This window comes from Cebidichthys violaceus, unplaced genomic scaffold, assembly GCF_023349555.1.
Source record: "Cebidichthys violaceus isolate CVI_PGR_0920_01 unplaced genomic scaffold, fCebVio1.0.p SCAF_12, whole genome shotgun sequence".
Lineage (NCBI taxonomy): Eukaryota > Metazoa > Chordata > Actinopteri > Perciformes > Stichaeidae > Cebidichthys > Cebidichthys violaceus.
The window spans coordinates 8,275,432-8,290,595 of NW_027176285.1; the positions used below are offsets into that span (position 1 = coordinate 8,275,432).

General features: G+C 40.0%; 1 protein-coding gene across 1 annotated transcript; it reads left to right on the top strand.

The window, feature by feature from the left end:
• Positions 1–3,298: 3,298 nt before the first annotated feature.
• ggt1b (gamma-glutamyltransferase 1b) lies at positions 3,299–13,652 on the top strand. The gene is made up of 13 exons (XM_068706146.1): positions 3,299–3,385; positions 5,400–5,604; positions 5,746–5,876; positions 5,998–6,087; positions 6,338–6,530; positions 6,631–6,791; positions 7,209–7,358; positions 9,859–9,995; positions 10,907–11,094; positions 11,201–11,328; positions 11,605–11,717; positions 11,844–11,957; positions 12,760–13,652. The coding sequence occupies exons 2-13, from the start codon at positions 5,438–5,440 to the stop codon at positions 12,904–12,906; spliced, it is 1,719 nt and encodes a 572-aa protein (XP_068562247.1). The 5' UTR covers positions 3,299–3,385; positions 5,400–5,437; the 3' UTR covers positions 12,907–13,652.
• Positions 13,653–15,164: the final 1,512 nt, after the last annotated feature.

Sequence of the window (15,164 nt, forward strand, 5' to 3'; positions counted from 1 at the left end):
ATCTCTAAACTGGAAATCCAATCCCCCCCGGTATGTGGCCGGCACTTGGTACATTCTGATTGGACACTTCCTGTATTTCAATCAGGAGAGACTTGTTTTATAATTTAACAAAGATTTATTATACAAGCAACAAATATGAAAAGTGCAAAGTCTTTAGCGATTGGACTCGATCCTGAAGTAATATCACCGAGGGTAGGGATACTGAGGTCCAACAGGCAGGTGGTGGTGGTGGTGAAAGGCGTTGCTGCAACCTGATGATGAATCAGGAGCATGACTGTGATGCTGACTGGAGGTGACTGGGGTGGAGGAGGGTCGCGTCTGCTTAACGCTGAAATGACAACTGACAGTAGCAGAGGAGAAGACTTTTTAAAGTTTGACAGCAACGATGTGATTGGCTTAAAGAACCGTGATCAGAATCTGGTTGGTTACTTAACAGTGCACGCCCCCAATCAGCTGATAGAGTAATTACAAGGAGAGGAGAGACAGAGATTACGAATGTTTTGTCTTCCTGACTGAACTTGCGCTTAAGCTTCATTTAAGAGCTCTGCTTCAAGGGGTGCATCTTTCGCTCAGGCTTGACAAGATTGTTCCTTTAGCACCAGCAACCATCCTCGACACTGGTAACTCAAAGAAATGGGAATTACAACAACTTTACGCGAAAGTTAACAGAAGACAAATTAAACCGTGTGACCTTACAGGAGTTAACTAAATGTGCCCCTACAAAAAGAAACAATGCTAAATGAAGCATGATGTCTAAAACAAAAGCAATGTCATCATTTATCTATTTATCTGATTTATGTACATAAGGTCAAAAGGGCAGCAAACTCAATGAAGAGAAAATTAACTATTAAGTGTAAACTATAAAAGACAAATCAGCTGTGTGGCAACAGGTGAGGCCATCACATTCCTCCACTTTAAAGTAGTCATTTGAACACAAACCATGATCTTTTCCCACCACAGCCTTGTCAGATCAGAAAACTGTATTATTTCTTAAAAGTTTTTGGAAGATGCTTACAAATGATGCCGTCCTGCTGAAAGTCTGTCTCGTAAAACGTCACACTACAGGATATTTGAGAAGTTTAAAGCAACTATCTGTGAGCTGTCACTGTTTACTATAAACTTGACCTTTTATCTCGTGTCTCCAGACGGCAAACTCCGGGATGTTTTGGTGCAGGAGGTGACAGAGTTGACAGCCAGAAGGACACTCCGGAGCAGATGTACAGTATGTTGGAAAGGAATGTTTCACGATATTTAGTATTATCTCAGAAGCTGCTCATTTTGCTTCTCGCTACATGAGGTACACCAGTGTCACTCTGTGGTTTATGTGCCTACAATCATTTTATATTCAAGGTGAATCCTGTGAGAATAACTGACGTTGTCTCTTACTCTTCATGGTGGTGGTGTCCTCCAGCAGACGGTGTCAAGCCAAAAGTGGGACTCGTATATCTCCGTGGAGGTGTTTTTGTGGCTCGGCTTACATGCATCCAGCATAAGAATTGATTTACAGCCTGTTGATTTTTGTAGCACAGCACAGATGTGTCTTATATGATCAGGCTCTGACATGTATTCTTTATATTTCCCTGAAAAAATTGAAGAAGAAGAAGAAAGGGGCAAACTTGGCAGCGCATATCATGAAAGCTGCTTTGTCAGTGGTAGCAAAATGCAAACAAAAGAATAAAAAAAAAACATTGAATGTGTTTTGCGTTCACTGAATAAAAGGAGGAAATCAGGAAAATGGAGCAGTGCAGCTGCTTAGCAGATATGGTCCACCTCACGGAACTAAACTTGGCTTTAATTTTCTAAATAGCCCTACAATCCGCATACCCATTATAGATACTATATTCTCTATTAAAACCTGTTTATAGCTATAGTATTATATCAAAACCTTTGTCAATAAAGGCTAAGTGTAAAGCTGCGTTGGCCTGCTCATTGTCAAAAGTCTCAGTGTTGTGAAATCAATGGTCGTCCTAAAAAAAATGAGCCATCGACTCGTCATTTAAATAAAACAGTATTCCAGGATGGTTAACCGTGTTTTGTCAGCTTGTAAGTGCCCAGATAAGTGCGATGTTTTCCTACATAGCATGCCTGTCTATAAGTTTCTGTTTGAAATGGAGCTATGTAACCAACTTTGGATATTTAGTACAGTTGATGGGCTACAGCTGTGAAAACACAAACAATAAGTGTTGCTGTTATCACAGCTGTAACTAAAAGTCCAACTCATGGACCAAATGAGTGAAAAATAGACTGCATTCATGGAGACTCCTTGGATGTTGCTGTTATATTGAAAGATAAAACTGCTCAATAACACACATTTGATGATCGGTGTGGAAAGATTTTTGCTTAAGTAGAAATTGTTCTTGCAGCGCCATTGCTTCCTTCTTTAACAAAAAATATATTAACCGGAGTAACTTATAACTTAATCATAGCTATTTGATTGAACTTCAAGGCCGGCTGTCAGGGCTTTTTCTCAAATTGCATACAGTATATGCACCTCCTTGAGTGCTTTCAGGCCACCTGAAGCTTAAACTAATTTGATTTTCCGCCAATTTTCTCTGTGATCCATTTTATGGTGCAGTCTAGGAGTTCCATCACACCCTTGGAGGGTCAATTCGAAGGGGGCTTTTATCGGTGGGGGTAGATATTCTGGGATAACCTGGGTTAGCTGTTCCTGGGGTCCCTGTGTCAAAGTTGAGTCCTCTGTCCTGTCCCTGTTGGCCTCCACCTATTGGCCTGGCTGCTTATTTAACTGACCCTTCTCCTCCAGCTCTGCACCCCTTCACACTGTTCCCCTGCAGTTTGTTCTTAGTGTTCTTTTCTTCCCCTCATGGCAGATGTGATCTTCTCCCTCGCAGCCCTGAAAGCCTTCATTTTCCCGGTGAGGAGGCACTTCATTTAAAACTTAAATATCAAAGGTTTTGTGAGCCGTTGCGTCAGAGCGGTGACACGAATCCCTGCTGTCATTTTGTGAAAGTGTTGACTACCTAGAGTCATATGTCATCTATTTGAGATGAACCACCAGCAAACCCACTGTTAATCTTTGCCGCAGATAAATAACTATTCTTCCAGCAAATCGTTGTTTCCTCTCAGTTTCAGGGTCATGCAATTGCTCCGTGGTATTTTACAAAGTTATGTGAAGATTGAGTGCAGATGACTAATTAGTTGAACGATAACTTGAGTGTCGTCTCAAGTTGTTACTTCTATGTCCGTCCCCTACTCCTCTTGGTAACACAAGATAGGTGTTTTATGGTGGGGTGGGTTAAAGTTTAATGACTTTGATAGTTACACATTGAGAAGCACAGTAAGTCTATTACCCATTAACTGCTGCAGACTGTGGCAAACACTCACAGTGAGCAGCCTGTTGCTGAGGGCCCGAGAGAAAAACCAGGTAAGATAGAGAATTGTTTTACATGTCTGGGCTAGGATTTAAATTTCTCCACATGTAGTTGTTTGACCTCACAAAGTTTCTTTTATGCGTTTAATTGCTGAAGCAACTTTTGCAACAATTTTTTATAAATGATTTGTGTACACGTTTCAACAAAAATGATTGTGCTGTGCGACCGAACCAATTCCTGTTGTGTAATCTGGTTTCATTTCTTAGGGTTTGGAGCGAATGATTAAGCTAAATTACTGTCTTTATTGGCTGCTGACAGTACATCCAGATGGACACAAAGCCTCACAGTCAGATCGTCTCAGATATACAAAACTGTTTGATTTGGACTTCAACATTACAATTAGGAGGTTTATTGGCTGGCAGCACCAAATCCCTCTGTTATTTATGTAGGTTACATTATGTGTACATTTCAACATAGGTGTTTGACAGCAGTACGTAACTGCGGAAATTCTGCTTCATCTAATCCACTATTCAAATCAATCAAACTTTATTTGAACATTCTGTCAATGACATTTAGAAAGAAAACGCAGTGGAATGTTTGATAGGAAGAAGCGTAACGCCTTTTGTGTGAGCAAATACTGAACAATGCAAATTCTCACAGTAAAGTTTCCTCTTTTGCTTGATAAGCAGTGGGCTGTAAGGACGTCAGTGGGGGTGGAGTGGACTCATTTGACTTAAACAATGTTAAATGGGGTTGGGACTGTATTGCTGCCAGGGCCTCTAAATATATTTTGACATGCCAGCCCTGTGCAGCATTTACTAATAATTCATCAGCTTCACTAAAATAGTCCTGGTCATCATGCACACATCACACACAGATACGTTGCTGTTGGCCACTAAATGCTTTGGCTGAAGTGTTTTAAGTGAATGTGCTCTTGATCGGGTTTGAGTTGTCTTAACATTGTTTGTAGTGACATAACAGTGCATTACTTAGACCTGACATTATGATACACTGTTAATTATTATGTTTGTGCATTCTATTTTAACAGAGCTACATAGATTTTAAGATTTGTTTAAATTGAACACCCATTTACGCATCAATGCCCGTTTACATTTTCTTGGGGAATACTACTATAACACACCGAATCTATGTTAAACTGTCAGCTGTCAAGTTGCATTGTGGGTAGTGTAGGCGCCATATTTTGACAAGGAAGAATGCATGGAATACAAAGATAGGTTCTGCTGCATCAGCTTTTATCCTTTTTTTGTTAAACTCTTAATCGTGAGGCCGGCAGTGTTGTGAGAGTTCAATGCTTAATTAGTGGGGTACCTTTTTAATGCTTTTTGACTAAAGTGAGTCCTTCTGAAAACTAAAATAAATGAGGTACATTTTCAAAAAGAGGTGGCATTAAGGCTCAATAGGTCCAGCACCACCATCATTTCACTTGTCATTCTCTTTCGCAGTCGTAAAGGCGAGCAGCAACCCGTGACAGCGTGTGAGCTAATTTGTCCAACACTAACTTCTGCCTCACTTAGTCTGTTACTTGGTTACTTACATTTTGATTCACCAGTTGGCACATGCTGCAACAGAACACAGATGCATCTCCCGGTTAATGAGCTAATCTTAAACTTCAGTCCTGCTAAGAATCTGAATTTTAAAAAGTGTTCATGCCAGACAGTAATGAAAACACTTATATTTGTCCTCGTTTTTTGTGACTATCAAGACGGCAACATTTGTTAACCAGCTACTGTATGTTTTATTCCCATAAGAAATATGCTGTAGGTTGTGTGTATTGTTGTTGTATCAAGTTACCTCCTCTAAAGAGTTATTGACATGTTTTACATTTTTATGTTATTGATAATGCGTGGGTTTACATTTTCTTGTGAGTGGTATTGCTCCAAATGTCTGGATATTTATTGATACTTCTGATATTGCAGTATCTATACACATCTATCTGATATGTAATTTCTGTTTGCTTGTTTCTGATTTTGCAAAGTGCAGCTCTTTGCAGCTGCTAATCCATACATCTAAAATGTACACAAATGGAAATGTTTTTTCTCTTGACAGGCATTAAATAAAGCGTTTATTGTTCCTGTGCTATAAATATGGTAAAGAAGACGATAATTGCGGCACTGACGATGCTGCTGTTGGCATCAGTCGCCACATTCGTGGGTGTCTTCTTTGGTGTCGGGAGAAGGAAGCAACCGAGTGAGCGGGTGTACTTGAAGGCAGCTGTGGCGGCAGATGCCGGGCCGTGTTCAGAGGTCGGCAGGTGAGAGCTTCCAGACTGAAACATCCATCAGGACAGACACGTTGCTCAGACTCATACATCCATAAAGATAGAAGCATGAACATAACAAAACTAACCGTACACCCCTTCTCTCCCTGTGTGTTTTAATACATTTTATCGTAGAGACATACTGATGAAAGGGGGGTCTGCAGTAGATGCCTCTATAGCTGCATTACTGTGTGTTGGACTTATGAATGCTCACAGTATGGGCATCGGAGGAGGACTTTTCTTCACCATCTACAACGCCAACACTGGTACTTTCCCATACGTTGCCACCATAAAGTCCTCTGTTTACTTTAGTGTCGCAACAAATTCACACGACTTCCCGGTTATCTCGATCCTAAACGCATTTCCTGGTCTGTGACCTGTACACAGGGGTGGTTGAGACCATTGATGCCAGGGAGACGGCACCACGCAATGCAACAGAAAACATGTTTGGGAACAGCACAAATCTATCCCAGAAAGGTAATGTTTAACCAGTGCTATCAGACATGGAAATGAGCTGACGGAAGCTGCAGTTAACACTATTATGAAAGAGGATGACCTTGTGATAGTGACAGATAAAAGAGAGTGTATATTCTTTGAGAGCTTTGACAGACTCTTAAACTCAGGAATAAAAAATAAAAAAAGTTTGGGTCTTAGAAGTAGTATGTGTGTGTGTTTGTTTTGAGGCAATAATCTAAGTCTTTGTTTCCTTTGCTTCTGTGGTTGGTAGGAGGGTTGTCTATTGCTGTACCGGGGGAGATTCGAGGTTATGAGATGGCACACGGACGACATGGCAAACTGCCTTGGAAAGACTTGTTCCAGCCAAGCATTGATCTTGCAGAAAAAGGTTTTCCTTTGGGCAGGGCACTTGCCTCAGCTTTGTCCACACACAAGAAAACCATCATCAAAGACGAAGCCCTGTGGTGAGAGGCATCGACCCGAAGCAATTTAAGATCAGTGTGTCATTATTTCAGATTTTAGGAATGTTTCATTTCCACCTTAAGATTATTTCCTCTATTTCAGTGAAGTGTTTTGTGGGAAAAATGGCGACGTCCTAAAAGAAAATGACACCATCATATTTACCAAGCTTGCAGAAACTTATAAGAAAATAGCAGAAGAGGGTCCTAATGCTTTCTACCAGGGACAACTGGCTCAGAACCTTGTGACAGATATTCAGGCAGCAGGTACGTTTTATTTTGATTGTATTCATTGACTAAAGTCATATAGTTTCTTGAAAAGCTTATTTTCTTTGTTGGATGAAAAAGTCTGTTATAAATAGTAGCAAATTGAAGTTTCCACATTTATAGTAATAAAAGTTGTGTCTTTCTATCAAATTGAGTCATCATTTTACTTTATTTTACAATCCAACTATTTCTGCAGATTAGATCATCTTTCTGTACCATTGAATTCATCTCACACACAAGGACATTATCATTATCATCATTGCCACTTCTGTTAGCATTAAAAGTGATTTGCTAAAAAAACACTTCAGGCGTATAATAAAACATGCGCCTCTCCGTGCATAGCTAATTTTGAGGAGGATTTATTTTTTCCAGTTCTGTCCAAGTGTGTATTCACAGTGTGTGTCAATCCGTATTTAGGCGGTATCATCACAATGGAGGATCTGACGGATTATGTGCCTGTCTTGGATGAGAAGCCTTTAAGGGTGAATGTGGGGGAGTACACCATGGCTGTTCCCAATGCCCCCGCTAGCGGCCCTGTGCTCTCGCTGATATTAAACATCTTGAATGGTAAGCCTTGATACTTTGTCCAAAAACGTCCCGAGTGGGAGTGCTTTCATGTGAGCTGCCTTCACTTTGCCAGTCACTCTCTGAGACTCCACTGTGAGCAGCGTGTTGATCTACTGCATAGTAAATCTACTCTAAATGCTTTGTTGACATAGTTACCTAACAGAATCTTGATCTCCTTTGTAAAGCCCAGACCCACAGTTGTAATGTAGAACTGTTTTACAAAGTAGTAACATGCACTACTATAATAAGTCATACATTATATGACATGTATGACTGCAACTGATATCTTTTAGGACCTACAAAAACCCAGATCCAAATGACACAAGACTTCTTCTTAAGAACCAAAGGCAGAGCATGTGTAACGTTTTGCCGAATCACCCATCCAACAGTCAATGTTAGTGTCTTTTAACCATAACCATAATCCTTCCTTTCCCTTCCATTAACTATAACAACAGACTGAAACACCTCAACATTTAATTCAAGGGATGCCACAAAATTTGATATGTACATTTATAGTTTCCAGATAAGGAAAGGGTTCACAATTTACCAACTCATAGTAGTCAGGTAGGCCAATGAACATTGAAACAGGTTTTTACAATTTATTGTTCCTCCTGTTAATACTGGCCATTGAAAGTGCATTAGCAAGCTTCAAATAGACTTCGGAATACATTTTTGGACAAAACTAGGACTCTGGATATTGTCCTCCATCCCTTACATTTAAAATGAACTAGAAAAGGATATTTTAATGACCAGTATGAACAAGAGGAATGACAACAAACTGCAAAGCCTGTTTCAATGTGCTAACCCTAACCCTGCTTTTTGGTGATTTACTACATATGCTGTAAGGGCGTCATAAACTTTTGCTAAAAAATTTAACTAAGTTTAACTGTAATGCTGTGGTTTAAAAATATCTCATTGAAATAAGGGAGGAATAATTTTCGACGAAAATGTTCGATGAAAAGATTGATACAATTAACTTCAAATGTCTGTACGCCAAGTAAGCTACTGCTAACAGCCAGCTGACTTAGCTTAGCATGAAGACTAGAATAAAGGGGAAACAGCTAGGCTGGTTGTGGTTCTATCTTCACCAGCTGCGACAGCAACGCTGTTAATGTTTTAACCTTGTCAGTCTGTGTGTGAGTGTTTATATTTCTGTCTGTGGACAGATTTTGTCAATGTGAATATGCCACAACCGTGCAAGATACAGTCACAACCCTCTACAGGTGTGTAGTTGAGATCAAAACGGAGGCAGAGTGTGAAGATGGGTATAGTCCCAGCAATGGTGCCAGGAGGTTAGGAAGTGTGGAAGGGATGATTGGCCCCCTCAGCTAACGCCCCTGGCCCAGTTTGCCGTTGCAGCTGTTGTAAACCCATCTCAAGATGGTCTCAAGTTTTTTTAAAGCACCTAAAGCTCATAAATTAACATGTTGGATCTTGTGGCCAAGAAAAATCCAGCAAATCGCCTGCAAATTGTCACTTTTACACTTGAATAAGTGTATTTCCCAAATTGAAATGAAATGTTTTTACATAGATGTGACAGATCAAACAGCCTTATACATATGTATGAATTACTCTTGGAAGAAGACACTGGCAAAATGCCTATTTTGTTTTTTACGTATTAGGACTTGAACTGTTGATGCTGCAACAGATGGTGCCTCCTCAGTACATAAAGCAATAAGCTACTGAAACAATTTAGAGGATGCAGTTAAAACACCTGAGGGAACGACTCTGTAACCCCGACCGGAGGGATTTTGTTTGATTGAAGTTATTAAGATCCAAAGATAATTGCAGTCTGTGTTTTCACATTTGAGAGGCTCAGCGTCTGACCAGTAAAGTTCATTAATATGTTGCTAATGAAATTATTGCTACCTTGGTCTGTCATTATTTTTGTCATACATATATCTGTGTACATCATAATCTGCTGGATTCAACTTTCTCCTACGTTGGCTTGTCATTGCAGAAAATGTTCTTGCTGTCTCTGTGCTGCTTTTCAGTACAGTGACAGTGTCTGCCTTTGAGGATTAGATGAGAAACTTCCTTCCAAAGTAATTAATCTCTCTGAACCTTTCCTTTCCTCTGACTGGCCACCCACTCACTCTGCGGCCCCCTGTCTCCCACGCTAACGCTAATCTCACCAATTTACCTCTAATTGGACACAGTCGAGTGGTCGAGGCTTCATGCACACATTTCAGTGACTGCCCAAAACTTTCATCCTGCTGATTTACCGTGACTCCTGCCTCTGTCTGACAGCTGAAACCCATCAAACCAAAACTCTCCAGTTCCCTCAGCTTCTCCTCCCGTTTCCCCCAGTGGCTGTCAGCTCAGGCTAATACCCATGGTCTGGTCTCAGCAGCTTTTAGACTAAATAAAAACACAGGAACAGGCCGGGTCAAGTCCATTTCAGCTGTCTTCTTTCCTACCTGGACAGCCATCTGACTGAACACAGTGAGTGAAGCTGTAGTTTAAATCGAGTTACTGATGATTGTTACATTTTCTACAGGGTACAACTTCACCTCAGATAGCATGGCAACCACAGACAAAAAGGTCCTGACCTACCATCGCATCGTGGAGGCTTTTCGTTTTGCTTATGCAAAGAGGACCTTACTTGGAGATCCGGAGTTTCTCCACATAACAGATGTAAGGTCACTGGTTCTGCTTAAGTGTAGTGCAGTGTACTACCACAATTCAGGCATCCTCGAATACACACATACTACACATAGTTAAATTAAATGTTTTATAACGTGCAAACAAAGCGTTTTGGTTAAAGATTAATAAAGCAACAAGCTGAGAAGTGTTTTCTGTGGTCAGAAATGATCCAGTGATGTCATGATGTCCTGGAGTACACTTGTACATCACAGCAAGTGGAAACCACACAAGGTCAGCAAAACAAGATTTTCAGGGTGTTGAGATACTCGTTACATTTAGGGGAAAGTGTTCATTGTGTTTTAGGTTAAATGTTAAAAAAAGATAAGAATGTCTCATTCTTGAAGTTACTGTTGACTTTTTCAATCTCAAACCAAGAGCACAGTCTTTTCCTAACCACTGCTGTGAGCGCCTAAATACAACCATAAATAGAATAAAATAATCATGCTTTTGTTGCACTGAGCAGGAATTATAATGATATATATATAGGAAAATAAATGAAGTGCTTATTTTGCAGATACATTCAGTATCAATATTTTACAACATGGCAAATTTGTCTTTAACAATATTTCTTTATGATAAATGTAATCTAGGCAGCATTATGTTGTTAAATTTTGTAGTTTATAACATAAACATAATTTCTCAAATTCATATTCACCTGCTGTTTAGACTGCAGTGTGAAGAACAATGTATTTTTTCTAATAGTAAAATTACTGACTCTGAAGGGTAAGTGTACCAAAAATAGTTTCAAAAGCGATTCATCTTTGGAGAAATCGGTGAATCGCTGCTACTTTATCCTACAGACATGAGTGTCTTGAGACATATTTAAAAGCCTGTGCTTTGCCTGTCTTGGATTTGTTGGAACAAAATAGCATATGAATTATTTCCGTGTTTCTCTGCCAAAGCTCATCCAGAATATGACTTCAAGTTCCTATGCCGATGACCTCCGTGAAAAGATCACAGATGACTCCACACATCACATGAACTATTACGAGCCTGAGTTTTACCTGCCTGAAAACCACGGGACCTCACACCTCTCTGTAGTCGCAGAAGATGGAAGTGCTGTGGCTGTCACCAGCACCATCAACCAATTGTATGGTCTACTACTTGACTTTAACCAATATCTTTGAACTTACTTAGTTAATTGGTCATGGGCCTGTAACTCCCCCAATGTTTTAACTATTATTGTTTTCCTGCAGTTTGGGCTCCAAAGTCATGTCAAGATCAACAGGGATACTTCTCAACAATGAGATGGATGACTTCAGCTCTCCGCTCATCACAAACGGCTTCGGAGTGCCTCCTTCACCCAACAACTTCATCAGGCCAGGTGAGATGATGACACACACACACACACACACACACACACACACACACACACACACACACACACACACACACACACTCACACACACACACACACACACACATAAACCAGTCAAATTGTATACATTGTCTGTTCAGCAGTGGGCTACTTCAATGGTTGACCTGTCCTCTGACACTACGTTATTTTGGCTTTTGAATAATGCCTTTTTGTGCAAAGGTCATACACTTGATTCATTTGACTACTTTGTTAACTTACATTACCTTTAAATTATGTTAAAAGGAAAAAGGCCAATGTCTTCTATGTGTCCAACCATCCTCTTTGACAAAAACAACAAAGTTAAGATGGTGGTCGGAGGCTCAGGAGGAACAAAAATCACCACCTCAATCGCTCAGGTAAGACACAAGCCATCTCACATGCATTTAAAGTAGCATTGAAACTAATGAAGTGTATTATGATAACTAGGTAATTACTCCTCGGCTGTGAAGTTATCATTGGCGGACATGTTTGCTTTTTTGTAGGTGATTCTGAATGCACTGTTCTTCGACTACAACCTGAATAAAGCCGTGTCAGATCCAAGGCTCCACAACCAGCTGAGTCCCAACGCCACTGTCGCAGAGCCTGACTTTGACAAAGTGAGTGTCACAATACGCAAACAATACTGATGTATGTGACTAATGGCAGGATGGTGTGGTGTGTAGGGAGACAATCCCTCAACCAGAAGCCCGGCTACCACTGAGCAGTGATACAGTATCTCAGTCGTGACCGGCACCCAGGACACTGTTCATTACATTTACCTTCAGGTTTCAGCCCTGGTATGGTAAAAGTCTAGTTTGTGGTCAGAAATGAATAGAAGAATAGAAGCTGGAGAACTTAGCTTTTGATTTGATTATTTCACTGGGATGTAAAGTTATTTGCTGGTGATGTTGTCGCTCAATTTAATGTGATTTTAACATCCCATTGATGGTGTGGCGGGCGGCGCATCACAAGTTCAGTGTTTTCAGATTTTTAGCTTATAAAGTTGTTTTCACAGACGTAACATGAATTCTTAAGCGTTGTTCCGCTTTTATCAAAACGGTTAGCACACTAACAGGAAGACCCTGATGAACTTTGGAAACACAGCGTTATTGAACCCTGCTGTGTGATTAACATTACATTACGGCCATTTAGCAGACGCTTTTATCCAAAGCGACTTACAATTCAGTATATATCTACACACCGTAGATGCAGCTACGGGAGCAATTTTGGGGTTAAGTGTTTTGCTCAAGGACACATTGACATATGACTAGTAGAGCAGTAGCCGGGGATCGTACCGCCGACACTGATTGAAAGGCAGCCCTGCTCTCCACTTAGCCACGGTCACACCTCAGACTGTACGTGCACCTATTCAGCTTTCCTTGGTTTGCATGGAGTCTTCATATATGCTCCTGTTTGCAGAGCATCCTGGATGGTTTGGCATTAAAGAACCACGAGACAGAGTTCCTCAAATCAACAGGAGCTGTGGTGCAGGCGGTGGTTCGCTATGAAGATGGACTCCACGCTCAGTCAGATCCTCGCAAGTGGGCGTACGCCGCAGGGTACTGAGGTCATAAGCACACCTCTGACTGTGCAGAGAGACTCTATCCATGTGAACCTTGACCCAAGAGGTAGGAGCTGAGAGATTAAAAACTTAATAAAGAACCAGAAACATCAGCGGTCTTGGGCACCATTCGGTCTCTCATTAAGTTAGACTAACGTTCATGTGCTGCATAACAACGCAACTCTGATAACAGATTGACTTTTTGCTCGTTTATGACCAAAGAAAAGTGCCTCAGTCTGAAATTAATTCTGAATATTGACTCTCATGTCTAATGCATTTCTATGTCACTTCATCATTTCATGTAATTAAGAAATGCACAAGCCATTGGATGTCATTTTAAAGGATAGCTTTGCCATCAGTGTTTTGTTCACTTTTGTTCACAATTGTCATAAATATGTACAATTTCTAACTATTTATGAAGCACTTTTGTAAATCATTAGCAGCGTAAAGCTGCTAAAAGTGTAAAATGATTCTGCCTTTATCAACTTTTTGCTACAAATGACTGGTTCATATGTGATAGAAACGGTTATAATATTAAGTGGTTAAACATTCACAACACATATATTTATTTAAAAACAAATGAAGGATATGTGTGAATAGATCATTTATTTTGTTTTGTTTTTATCAAATTGATAAAGTAGATATTGTAGATGTTTTCTATTTCTAGATTTTCACTTGAAATGTAGATACTGTAATTATGAATTATTAAAACATACCCACTGTATAAAAGTGTCATGTTCTCAGGCTTTAATCTCATTGTTTTTACTTGACAGACGTGGGGTCCTCACAAAGCTACAAAGCACCAACAGTAAGCTAATGGTTAATAAGACTAAGAGTGTACAGCCATGCTATTAGCTCTGTGAGTGTATACTATACAGGCATAGCTCTGTGCTATATGCTAATGTCAGCAGATAAAATGCTCACGGAGAAGATGATAACATGCTGATGCTCAACAGGTGTTTTTTGTTTAGTTGAGCATACTAATTTTTGCCATATTAAACGCTAAACACAAAGCACAGCTGAGGCAGTCAGTTTACTTGGTCGTAAACTAAAGTATTGGACAAAGTGACGCTAAATAACAACTTCGGCATCACTAAAGTCAGTAGGATACATCCTCTGGGACTATGAATGTCGTACAAAGTTTCTTGACAATCCATCCAGATATTTAACTCTGGACCAAAGTAGTGGAGCGACCAACATTGTCGTCCCTAGAGCCATACAGCTATGCTAACATGAAAAAAAGAATATTTGTGGGAAATTCCTTTTCCTTTTGTTGTGTTTCTTATGGAGCCATGACTCGATCAAAGCATTTCTTCAAGCAGAGCACTGGAGTCAATTAAAGTATGAATCATAATGACGCAGTCATCAGCTGTGTGGCTTCCAGCTGACTTGTAACATCCAGTTGTATTCAGGTGTCTCAAGTGTTCTGGCCTTTATTCACAGCATAGAGTGACAGGAAATTTGGGGAGGGAAGGGGATGAAAGACTGTATTAAATGACTACATCACTATTGCATGCTATATGTCTTAGCCCTGAAGTCCACCAATCCGTCCTGCAAAATTTATATGAATATACAGTATCATCAGTTGCATTACCAGGTGTGGTTACAATTATTTAGATGAAGAGCGCGGAAATGAGCAAGTCACACTAGACTTTCCCTTTAAGGCCCAATTAAGCACAATCACACTTCCACATAGTTATAATGAACTTCAGAGTTATGCAACTCAGACAATTTATTTACCCTTTAGGCATTAAAAAAATCTGTGTCTATGTGGTCTTAATTTGAACCGCTGCCATAAATGGCATTATGATGGTTACAAAAGAATGTACACAAATGCGTCTAGAATAACATCAAATATGTAACTGTTGCGATAATTTGCTTCATCAAGGGGCTTTGTGACTTAAAGTGTGCTAAAGTCATCACTGTATTATTTAGCTGCTGCTGCTGCTTTGAGTGAAAGACATTTTCTGCATAGTGTAAAATGATACTTTAAATGGCTGTGAATCATACAAAGAGGGTCATATCATGAAGCTATGAAGTCACAACTTCTCCAGATTAACTCATTTGTCATACAACAAAGACAGTGGTGCTTCACACAGGCTAAAATTTGCATCTTCTCATAACTCACATCTAGTACCTCAAAGGAAAACGGAGCAGAATCCACTTAAGAAATCATTACTAATTCATAAGTCTCTCTCCTGAAATGTATCTCATTACTGCTTCCTTTGTCTCAGAGCAAAAGTGCTGCTCTGAAACAAGGCAA